Here is a 12,500-nt window from a genome sequence, read left to right on the forward strand (position 1 = left end):
CATTTTTCCAGTCGAGAACAAGACATCAGCTGCCCCCCCCCCCCCCGAGATGACTTATTTTGATTTAAGTTATTTTGGTTGTAGGGATAATTTTCTTTTCACAAAGGTTACCATAAGTGTTTTGATGATGGCATGTTTACTACGGGCTATAGAAACGTAGCTGCCGATGCTGTCTGTGCAACGAGGCGTCTCTAATGATATCTTTGTAGGCCTATAGTTCAATTTGTTATATTAGTTAGGTAAAGTAAACTCCTTTGTTAAAGTATAAAGTTAATTTTTGTATAAAAGTATAGAGCTGATATAGTATAGTATAAAGTTAACTTTGTTATAGTATAAAGTATAAAGTTAACTTTGTTATAGTATAAAGTTATTTATAAAAGTTATCATCACTTATCTTTTTTTCTTTATGGAATATCATTAAAAGTTATCCATATCACTTCACTTGCATTCTTCATCACCGTTTCTATCATTGATAACATTTCATAATCTTTCTCCATCTTCTTATTAAGATCTATTACATAGAGAACTCCTCTGTTATAATGTAAAGTGAGACTATTACGGAGATAACATTTTCGTCTTCTCCCGAGATTAATAATCAAATTTAGGTAGTGTTCGGTAAATTAGGGTTAGGTTAGGAATCAACACGGCTTCTATATAGTCCTTTATGAGGAGGTTCCGAAGGACTTTTTTGTCCAAATGGATATGGGAGAGGACCGACAAACTTCGGTGCTGGTTGCCATGGTGACGCTGTGCACTGCAGATATAAGCAAATTTGCGTTTACCGCGTTTTTCAGTCGCCGAAGCGCTAGATTGAGCAGGAATTCAAGATGTTAGCGCCTGGCGATCCCTTTCGTTCGCCAGGCCTGGCGATCGCCCGACCGCCTTGGCGAATGTTGGGTTTTAACGGAGTGCCTCCCTCACTCAGATGATCGCCTGCCGCAGCATCGCCAGGCGATCGCCAGCATGGGCGAAAGGTTTTAAAAGTACGGCCTAAGTGTCAGGATCTCCCACAACGATTGCGGCGCACCGAATCACACGCCTTCTTGACGTCGATGTAGGCTGCAGGCCGGGGGAATGGAACCGGCCTGCCAGGACAGCATGCAAGCCCCGTGCCATAGGCTCACCCCAGTCTTTAGCAGTTCAGCAGGGATACGCATATGCCTGCAGCTTATCCTCCCTTCAGCTTAGAGATCGCCTTCCTAACCTCAGTTATATATATATATGCATATATATATATATATATATATATATATATATATATATATCTATATATATATATATATATATATATATATATATATATATATATGTGTGTGTGTGTGTATATATATATATATATATATATATATATATATATATCTGTATATATATATATATATATATATATATATATATATATTTGTGTGTATATATATATATATATCTGTATATATATATATATATATATATATATATATATATATATATATATGTGTGTGTGTGTGTGTGTGTGTGTGTGTGTGTGTGTGTGTGTGTGTGTGTGTGTGTGTGTGTGTGTGTGTATATCTGTGTATATATATATATATATATATATATATATATATATATATATATATATATATATATATATACATATATATACATATATATATATACAGATATATATATATATATATATATATATATATATATATATATATGTATATGTGTGTGTGTGTGTGTGTGTGTGTGTGTGTGTGTGTGTGTGAATGTATATTTATTTGTAAATAAACACACACACACAATGCATGTCTAAATTTGGCGATCATGATAGTTCACTGACTACACAATTCTTGGTATTTGAAAAAAACTGAAAAGGTGCAAACAAAGGTTTAGCTTTTTTTCATTATAATTTTTCGTAAGTTTGGCATACATTTTCTTTTTCTTTCTCAATTTTTACTCACTATATGGCGTTTCCGAATCCGAAAATTCTGAAGTTTTTTAGACATGTAAAAAGGTCTTTAGAGGATGAAAAGGCATTCATGTCATGAGGCGTCGTGGAAAAAGTAGCATTTTTGGTGCTAATCTTCTAGCGAAGATCGTTTCCTTGTGCTTACTTTGGAGTATCTGCCTCGAGAGCAAGAGTACTAGAGGCTGGCTACCTTCTTGCTCGTGTTCCCTCCCAGCAGCTCGTACATGTTGCCAACTGGAGTGTGATGAGTGTGGGGCATGCTAACTCTCTAGGAAATCCCTACGTCCCCAGTCCCCGTATTTTTGTGTTTATAAATAGATATACTGTTATTTGGTTATTCTGACAATGTGCCACGTGGGGATGACTCACGTGCCATGGGTCTAAGTTCATTTTGTTTAGGTAACCATGGCGAAATTTGACCACAGATGGGTCTATGGGCCACACATACAAAACTGGTATTTTGAAGAAGTGTGAGTACTCAAAACTGTGCACTTTCTTATTAATGCAATAAATGAATAAATGAAATAAAACACTTATATCCTCACCCGAGTACAACGATGTCCGAAACATTGTTTGGGAAAGCAAACTGAATTTGTTCATTACATCTTTAGTTGATTATCCCAAAACTTCTGCTTCTGGCCTAAACTGACCCCTTCTCTCCACACACTTCCTGTCCATAGGTTTCACAAAGTTTTAAGCTGACTTTTGCCTGAGTCGCAAATAATTAAAAAAAAACTTAAAGTATGCTGAATGGCTGAATTTACTACAAATTTCTTCGTCACTTAATTGGGTTTCATTATAATCAGGCATGTATCTATGCATAAAAATGGATCAATGATAACACCAATAGACTTTTCATAAAAAAAAGTAATCGTCTTTATACGACGTGTCAGCCGTTCATACCTTGAGTGCGTCTCTGTGGACATGCGGATTCTCTGAATCCGGTTACAAGAACGAACTGATTATTTGTTTACATTTCGCAGCATGGCCACCTCTGAGAGGCTGGGGGTTGATGTTATTATCAACAACATTGATAATAATCCAGCCTGCTCTCATGGTGAGATATAATTGGGGTTAAAGTACATCTTCATGTATTAAAAATATTTTTTTTTGCAGAGGAATTTCACTAAGTAATCAAACTCATTCCCAATTAAAATGAATCGTGCATACTGGTGTAAAATGATTATAGGAAACAGACAATTGGAAATTTGAAAGTAATGTGTCGTAGATCTTAGGATACAAGTAAATTTCCAACCAGCCACCTTTTAAACGTAAAATGATATGGAAACAATAGAACAAGTGATTCTAAGTCAGATTTGAAAGTTTGTTGTGGCAGCAGATAAATCTGCTACGCACTTGGTTTCTCAGCCACAGTTCTGGCTTCACCACTTGGACAGATTCTCTTCTCTTAGCCGCGCCATTTAGTAATTGGAGCTTAAACATGCAACCGTAACCTGGGAGTTTCTTGAGTTGAAGCCAATGACTGGCTGATTGGACCAACGAAACAAGCAACTGTTACTCAGCCGTGTATTTTTGTATCCATCTGCGTGTAGCAGCGCAGTTTCTGCTTCTAAACAACAACTCTGATACGTAGTTTCTGCTCCTAAACAGCATCTCTGATGTGCAGTTTCTGCTTCTAAACAACAACTCTGACGCACAGTTTCTGCTTCTAAACAACAACAATGACGCGCAGTTTCTGCTTCTAAACAACAACTCTGCCGCGCACTTTGCAGAGTTTCTAATCTGGATTCTAAGAAACTTATTTTCTATTAACTTCCCACTACAACTCAAAAATAACTAAGTTTTTGGACATGCAAGTGTCTCAGAGCCTGAAATGATTCCTTGGTAACTAATGCTGCATTCAGAACTCCTCGTCTTGCTTGTCCAGACAACTTGTTAGAACCAGTAGGACAATGAGGCTGCTTTCAGAACCTCCAAGACCCTCATTGCAACCAGCTCGAAAGTAAACATTCACTCTTTTATCATACAGGTATCTTTATTTTATATGCTGCATAGATTTTGTAACTCCCTTGATGGATATTTAACTTACATGCAACTGACAAACTTAAAAATATCCTTTGATAACATTAATACGGGGCCATAAAATTACCCATCAATATCTTGTGGTTGCCTACAACTGTCATTGTTTACATACAAATACTCTTGTGACGTCATCTTGTCCTGCTCACCCAGCTTTGAAAGAGGGTGAGATGGACAAGAAGGACAACTTGTCCAGGACGAGAAAGTAGAGGTTCTGAACGGTTAAAACATCTTGTCTAACTTGTCTGGATGAGCAGGACAAGGATTTCCAAACGCAGCATGAGAGCTAGTAGAGTAATCTGTATGTAAACATATTACATAAAAATTACAGTAGACTTTACATGTTTCTTGTGGCAGTGAGTTAATGCCAACAATCATCCTCCATGTATGAATTTGGGAAGATAGAGCTTGGACTAGTTCCCTATTTGATGACAGATTCCCTGGGTGTATCATCAGTGTATATCTCACTTTGTACCAAAGCCAATACAGCAATCATGCACATCCTTATTATGCAAGAACCAGCTCAGAATTGCCTCAAATAGTTGAAGTGCATAGTAACTCTAATAGTATGTACATGAAAGAGTCTTTGCTAATGAATGGCTAGTTGAGTTAAGTGCAAGGTATCATATTCCCCTATCATTTTTCCCCCAATTTGCACAGGATATGTCATAGGTGAAAAGTTTAGTTTATTTCAGCAGTTTATCAGTTCTATATAATGTCAATCATGAAAGTCACATTGTCATGTGCTGAAACTGTACCAACCCTGGTGTTAACAAAACATTAACAAAATTATTAATTCACTTATTTATTTTTACCTTTTATCACATTGGTAGATGCTTGACCATTGAGTATGTTTATAAAGCAGCAAGAATATTATGGTTCAGATAATGTTTATTATATTGCCATAAACATTGGCATACATTCAAAGAGTTATGGATGATTTTAATAAACTGTATTTAATATGATTCATAGTACATGTAACATTGTTTGCACTGCATATTTAAGTAAAATGATGATAATAATAATAATAATAATGATAATAATAATAATAATAATAATATTAATAGTAATAATTTCTTTGAGAACAAGTAAATGGCAGTTCTACATAATCATGCAATACAGGCTTTGTTTTTCAACATGATGAAGGTATAAGTTTCTTGTAAATTTTGGAAAATATAGATTAAATTATGTTTGACCTAAAGCTACTCAAATATTGTTGTTCCTCATACTATTAGCCATTCAGAGAGGTTGACTTGTGTGTTCCCAGCAATGAGTAATGTCACATAGGCTCCATAGGCTTAAATTGTTATTTCAGAAACTAATAATCATAATGAAAGTGAATATGTAAGCATAACTACATATTTATTTCTTGGACAAAATTGGTGAAGGTAAGAAGTGTATGGTAACTTTCATGTAATATTAGACTTGTGCAGATATTTTAAAAGATTTCCTAATTCAGTAACATAGTTTCATCAAATTAGAGTTGTTTCTATACTTTCTAGCCCATTTTTTGTATTATAGATACTTGTTGATATGGACACAAAAAATCTGCGATTTAGTAAGAATTCTACTTTTTTAAAGTCCTCATTCTTGATCAATGTTTTCAAAACAGATAAATATTTGATATTAGTGCCTGATAGAAAAGGAACCAGAATTTTCATTAAGAAGCTCACTTTTATATGTATTCTTGACTTTGCAGTTATCATATTTGTCTTAAAAAAAGAGAGATAAAATTTTGAATTTTTCTTTCAGGCCCTACAGTGTTATTTGAGAGATTCCAGAGCAATGGTCGCAGTCGGCAGTATTATGCCTGTTCTGCTTGTCGGGACAGGAAAGATTGCTCCTTCTTCCACTGGGCAGATGAGAAGTTTTCAAAGACAAAGAGAGACCTGTGGGACAAATTCATCAAAGATTCTGAGTCTAAAGACACTGAAGAGGAATTAAGCAGAAGGTGATTAATTTTATTTCCCATTTTTCAATATATATACTTTTGAAAATATCCAAGTGAGTTAGTCTTTTGCTATTTGCATTAATTATACATTTTAAGTTTATAGATTGGGGCATTAGGGTGTTTTTGCATGTCAAAATCAGAAAGCATCAGATAAACAAATGAATGTTATATGGAATAATGTCATGGGAGTGAGTAGAAACAATTTATTCATGAGAACTTAATTTATAAGTAACATTTTAATTATGATGTGTTTTTTCATTTATCTGTGAACTGTACTTAGAAAAGTCAATTTAGATATAACATGTGGGATAAAATTAAACTTTATCTATTATGGATATCAATTTAGTGGCTACTAATGTTCTAGGAAGTTTAAAACAATATAACATCTGTGCATTCTTAAACAGTATATTTTTTTCTTCTTTTTTAATGTTATGGTGTCCATCTGTTCTCTGTGTTGGAATATTGTGGTAGAAATTCAAAATAGAAAATAGAAAAGAGGAATATAGCATAAGGGCATGCCAAGTATCAATTATTTTGAAGAGTGAATAATACAAGAGAATAAGCAGCAGTTTCTAAGACCTTTATACACTATTAACATTCTAGAACAGGAGTTTTCAAACTTTTTCTTATTAAGCATCTGTGAATTATTGTGCTATTGACCTGTATACCCATTAATAAGACATGGAAAGCGAGATGATTATATATTAGTCCTAATTCAGTACAGATTTGCACTATACTGGATTTTATCAAATAATTGAATTAGTAATTACAATCTGAAGTAGGTAAGTTTTAATATCTTGCTCAAGTTGTGTCAATTTTTGCCAGACTTACTTGTGTTATGCTTTTAGTTTGAGAGTATCTATTCTAGATTATGCGGTAAAACAGAGATGGACAACTGTACAAAATACTGGCTAATAGACTTATGTATCATTTTCTAAAATGTGTTTGAATAGGTAATACAAAACATTTGTAAAACTGATTTCAGTTTAAATGAGGTGCTCTCAGTATTGCCAAGTGAGCGAATATACTGTGCCAGTTGCTCTACTCTGCTTACAATTGCAAGAAGAAGCAAACATAAGGCCTGCACCCTTATCACACCTCTCACTGACATACAACTTACACAGCCATCATCAGTAAGTATGCATGTTTAATGCAGTACATAGGAAGTTAGGAATGACGGATATTCCACAGATATTTTAGTGTAAAGTATGTTTCACAAAACAGTCAAAGTTCTTTTTATGATTTTGGATCCAAAAGCCCATGTTGAATATATGTATTTGAACATAGAAAGTAGCATTGATAGATGGTTAATATTTATAAGACTGAGTAATTTAGCATATTTTTCTCAGTTTCTTCCACCAAGAGAAAGTGCAAAGAAAGAGGCACAATACCTCTTTGCTTCTAGTAGTGTGAATGTTATCATCAACATGCTAGTAAAGATACAAGCCAAAAGAGTTTTGTGTGTTGGGGCTCCTCGAATATACGAAGCAATAGCAATGTCAGAAAAGTTGGAGATGTCAGCTCTGATGCTTGATATTGATGAACGATTTGTAAGTATATGGTATTTTTATCCACAACATATGAAGTAGAATGCTGTGATAACTCTTTTTCTTTCAGGTAGTATCTGATACCCCAGAAGATATGTTTCATGCTAAAATAGATGCCATAGATATGGGAAATTTTTTCCAAGATCAGCTATAAATACTCAGTACCTATAGGATTTGCATCTCAAAGTTAAAAATACAACACTTCTTTTAGCCTAACAATGGATTATAGGATAATAATTATAGTAATAGTGATGAAAATACACACAAAATGAATACTTTATTTTATAATAATTTTCTCTTTTGGCATGCTCAAATGTCAGCAAAGTTTTTTCAAGCCCCAATCCTTCCTGCGATACAACATGTTCAACCATTACTTCTTTGATGGGAAGAAGGCCAAAGAAACATATCAAAACTTTATTGCTGAAAAAGAGAGTAAGTATTGAATAACCATGTCATTCTTTTCATAGATTTAATGGAATACAGTAAGAATTGTATTAAGATACAACTATATTAACACGCACTTTGTTATTATATACTCAGATTCAAATTGTATAATCAATTTGTATTTCTTTCACCATCAGAGTTAGTGCTGGTGTCTGATCCCCCATTTGGAGGGAGAATGGAACTTCTAGCCCATAACATGAAAAGGATCGAACAAGATTGGAGAACAGCGAGACATCTCGATCCTCAAGAACAGTTACCAGGTTGGGATGCTATGCCCTTGTGCAATGGTATTAGTTTAGACATTAAAATTTTAAAAGATAAATAAAAAAAATAAAAGTTCTTGCAAGAGCCAGCAATTGCATACAGAGTGAGATAAGAATTTAAGAACCACTTGTGTTTATATTTGATTCTGAACCTGTAACTCACTTTCTTCATTAACCTGGACCAGTTTGGTGTTAGGCACACGGACATTGCCAGAGATATGGGTAAAGCACATTTTCTACACACCTCTGATATTATTTCTTAACTTGAAAGACTTTATATGAAACTCGAAACAGTACCAAATAACTATATTTTTTGTTTAATTAAGAAAAGTTATTTATGGTATTAAAAAGCTACCTAATGTATTTTAATTATATCTTTTACAATGTGGCTTTATTTTTTAAATGAAAGTTTTAATCTTTGTTTATATTTTTCATTAAAGATATCTGTAATTATCTAGTATTATGGTAGCTTCAGTTTGTTGGTAATCCTCATGTTAATTCATTTTTTTCTTTCTCAGTGCTGTTCATTTTTCCATACTTTATGGAACCACAAGTCCTGCATAATCTGTCAGATTTTGTGATGCTTGATTATCAAATAGATTATGATAATCATCCACTATATTCATCAGGTAAGGAAGTGATAAATATTGGCCAGGAAAGAATCACTGAAATTGGCATTCTTTTGGTGAATAGTTCAACCCTAATTACATCACATATTTTGTTTTAGGTCCAAAGAGTATGAAGAATGGTTCTGCTGTAAGAGTCTATGTAAATCAACCTGCATCACTATTTTCCTTTCCTGAGAGTGAGGGATATCATTACTGTAAGCCTTGCAATCGATGGGTGTTTAACAACAATAAACATTGTAAGAAATGCAAAGGTTGTATGTCAAAAGTAAGTTCACTCACTATTAATTATTGATTATAAGAGTGCATAAAACAAAATCTATTTAGGTAACTTTGTTTGAATTTGAATTTGTAACTGAAGGAGACAACATACCAATATGTGTTATTTACTAAACTAAATAAAGATTTTCAATAGCAAAAATCTATTTACCTATTTTTATTCTAGGATGGTCGAACCTACCGACACTGCGACCAGTGCATGAAGTGTGTAAAACCATCATGGCTTCATTGCACTGAGTGTTCTAGATGTCAGCCTCAAGACCACAAGTGCAAGTCTCAAGGAGTCAATGGTTCTTCAAAGACAATATGCCATATTTGTGGAGGTTCTGACCACAAGCGCACAGATTGTCCAAAGAAAAAGGTATGCTAGATTTTTATTCACATTTGGCAAGGTTTCCATAATGCAAAATATTGATTTAAGGTGTGTATACAATTTTTGATATATGGTGCATATTTTTTGTTATTGTGAGTTCAATAAGAAATCATGTGCTGATTCTGCTATCCAGAAACGTGGAGAATCCTTTAGCAGTGAACATGCAGGAAAGAAGAAAAAAAGGAGGAAACAGGCATTGCCATCAAATCTTTCAGAAGAAAGAGAGAGAAACTTGGATATCTTGTCTCAGATAATCTCTAGCTGATGGATTGTAAGCTGGGAGTTTTATGTAAAATAAATATTTTGATATTTTTTGTTTTTGTGTCTCTTATTTCCATTTCTCCTGGAAAAGGAACGAACTTTTATCACAAATATAATTAGATATTAGACTTTTTCTAAGAATTCTTGGAGAAGGAAAGAACTTTTAGCATAAATATAATCAGATAGTAGGATTTTTTCTAAGTATAAACCCAGAGCATATGAATATGAATATTTTTTTTATAGATTTTTTTAGAATTGTAATGTTCAAGTTCACAATTGTAAAACAGGAAAGTATGATTACAAAATATACTCAAAGTGAACCATTTTGATAGTATTCACATTTCAGTTATCATTTGTTCAAACTACAGTATTACATCATTGTCAATGACTGTGATGGGCTGTTCAAGTGTCAGTACCCATATTAAAGTACCTTCTATGAATTGGCCTGGGCAAAGCTTGATTTATAGAAAGGGTCATTCCTATAAACCATGTTGCTTTATGTTTAATTTTAAATTGAGAGGTAAGTTTCTCCACAGATAGCACTGGCGTTATTATGAAGTAGCAGACAAATGTTGCTTTTACCTTCTCTGTAGCACTCAAGTATCTCAAGTGATATCTAAAGTTCCATCAACAATAAGTTCATTGTAACAAGAAAACAGAAAGAGTTTTACCACAACAAGTCCCCAAACACAACTTTTATATTTAAAAAATCACAGTACTATGGATTGTTTTGAGAAGCAGTGTTTCTGCGCCAATGAACTGTACTCATTGTTTTGTAAGAGGTACTAAAAGTTGTTGAATGTTCTGCTTTGGCATCATAGATAAACAAAACAAGCTTATTTTGTATGAAATATAATTTAGCATCAACAGTATAATATTCACATTATAGGCCATCTCTTTCTTTATGTGTAGTAACAAAAATGGAAAGCTGTCTTTTTATTACAAATAGCCTTTGTCTATATTACAAAAGAAATATAACCCTGTCAGGGTATTGATATATAAGACCTGCTTTTCAACAATGGTTTTCATTAAAAATTTCAGACAAAGTAGTTTTTTGTGATGTGTCTGACACTTGGAGACGATTTTAGTAACCTTACCACTACTACAATTTCATTTGGCCTGACCACACACTGGAACAAAGAGGAGTAGTTAACTCTGGGATGCCAGCAGTAACCATTGCTATTCGTGCTACTATACAATGCATCATAAAATCTAGTATTATTCTACTGATGTTGATATTAGTTGCCGGTTACAAAATCTCATCCTCTCATCTGCAGCAGTAATGATGGTAGTAATTCCAATCATAATCACCAACATTTATCATGTCTTATTATTATTACTCTTATTATAATGATAATAATAATTATTATTATCATGGTTGTTGTTTTTATGATCATAATTACTATTTCTATCATTTTTCTTAGTACTAATATTATTATTATCAGTATCATTATTATCTTCAATATTTTTATAATTATCAGCATTGTTGTTTTTGATGATGATATCGTTATCATTACTACGTTTTTGCCTTCATCACTGTGATAGCTATCATTGACATCATTTACTACTACTGTTGTTATTGTTTTTTTATGATCATTATTATTATAACCATTTTCATTGTCATTAATACTGTTATTATTATTTATAATAATTATGTTAGTATCATAACAATAATAATAATAATAATAATATTAATAATGATATCAATAATAATAATAATAATAATAATAATAATAATAATAATGATATTAATAATGATATCAATAATAATAATAATAATAATAATAATAATAATAACTATCATTATTATTGTTGATAATATCATCACTATTACCATCACCACTGTTATTACCATTATCCATATTGTTATTAGTAGTGGTAGAAGCAACAGTATAATTTTCATTATTATTATTATCATTATTATTGTTGTTATTATTATTATTATTATTATTATTATTATTATTATTATTATTATTATTATTACCATTACCATTATTGTTATTATTATTATCATTGATCATTCTTTTTATAGTTGTTATTCATCATCATTATCATCAGCCTGTACCATTCCACTGCAAGACGTAGCCCTTTCCCAATTCTTCCAGTTGTTCCTGTCTTGCGTTTTCCGTTGCTATTCTTGGCCCCCAAATTTCGTTCTTTCGTTACGCCATCTTGTCATTGGTCTAGCACTTGGTCTCCCTATGTCATCCATATCCCAATCTGTTACTTTTTTGGTCCATCTCTCGTCCTGTCTCCTTCACATAAGGCCTGTCCATTGCAATTCCTTCTTTTTAATGCTGCCAATTATATCTTCTGTTCCCTGATCCACGTCGCCCTCATCCGATCTCTTAGGCCAGTTCCCAGCATCGACCTTCCCTTTCCTCTCTGGGCACTTACTAGTTTCCTATCCATTAATTTGGTCTTAGTCCATGTTTCTGATCCACATGTCTTGACGGGGAGGTCGCATTGGTTAAAGACTTTTCTTAAACATAATGGCAAGGAACCTCTTAGTATGCACGTGTGTTTGTTGAAAGCTCTCCAGCCTAGACTGATGTGTCGCTATATTTCCTCTCCACTAGATGTGTTTGTATGATTTGCCATATATATATATATATATATATATATATATATATATATATATATATATATATATATATATATATATATATATATACACATATATATATATACATATATATATATATATATATATATATATATATATATATATATACATATATATATATACATATTATATATATATATATATATATATATATATATAT

At 32.8% G+C, this 12,500-nt stretch overlaps 1 protein-coding gene across 1 annotated transcript; it reads left to right on the forward strand.

Annotated features, from left to right (window-relative positions):
* Positions 1–2,828: 2,828 nt before the first annotated feature.
* LOC113807919 (rRNA N6-adenosine-methyltransferase ZCCHC4) lies at positions 2,829–9,771 on the forward strand. Its single transcript, XM_027359244.2, has 10 exons — positions 2,829–2,987; positions 5,723–5,921; positions 6,907–7,054; positions 7,271–7,471; positions 7,789–7,900; positions 8,050–8,172; positions 8,694–8,804; positions 8,903–9,069; positions 9,247–9,441; positions 9,587–9,771. The coding sequence occupies exons 1-10, from the start codon at positions 2,915–2,917 to the stop codon at positions 9,716–9,718; spliced, it is 1,461 nt and encodes a 486-aa protein (XP_027215045.2). The 5' UTR covers positions 2,829–2,914; the 3' UTR covers positions 9,719–9,771.
* Positions 9,772–12,500: the final 2,729 nt, after the last annotated feature.

The sequence above is a fragment of the Penaeus vannamei genome, chromosome 17 (genome assembly GCF_042767895.1).
Source record: "Penaeus vannamei isolate JL-2024 chromosome 17, ASM4276789v1, whole genome shotgun sequence".
Lineage (NCBI taxonomy): Eukaryota > Metazoa > Arthropoda > Malacostraca > Decapoda > Penaeidae > Penaeus > Penaeus vannamei.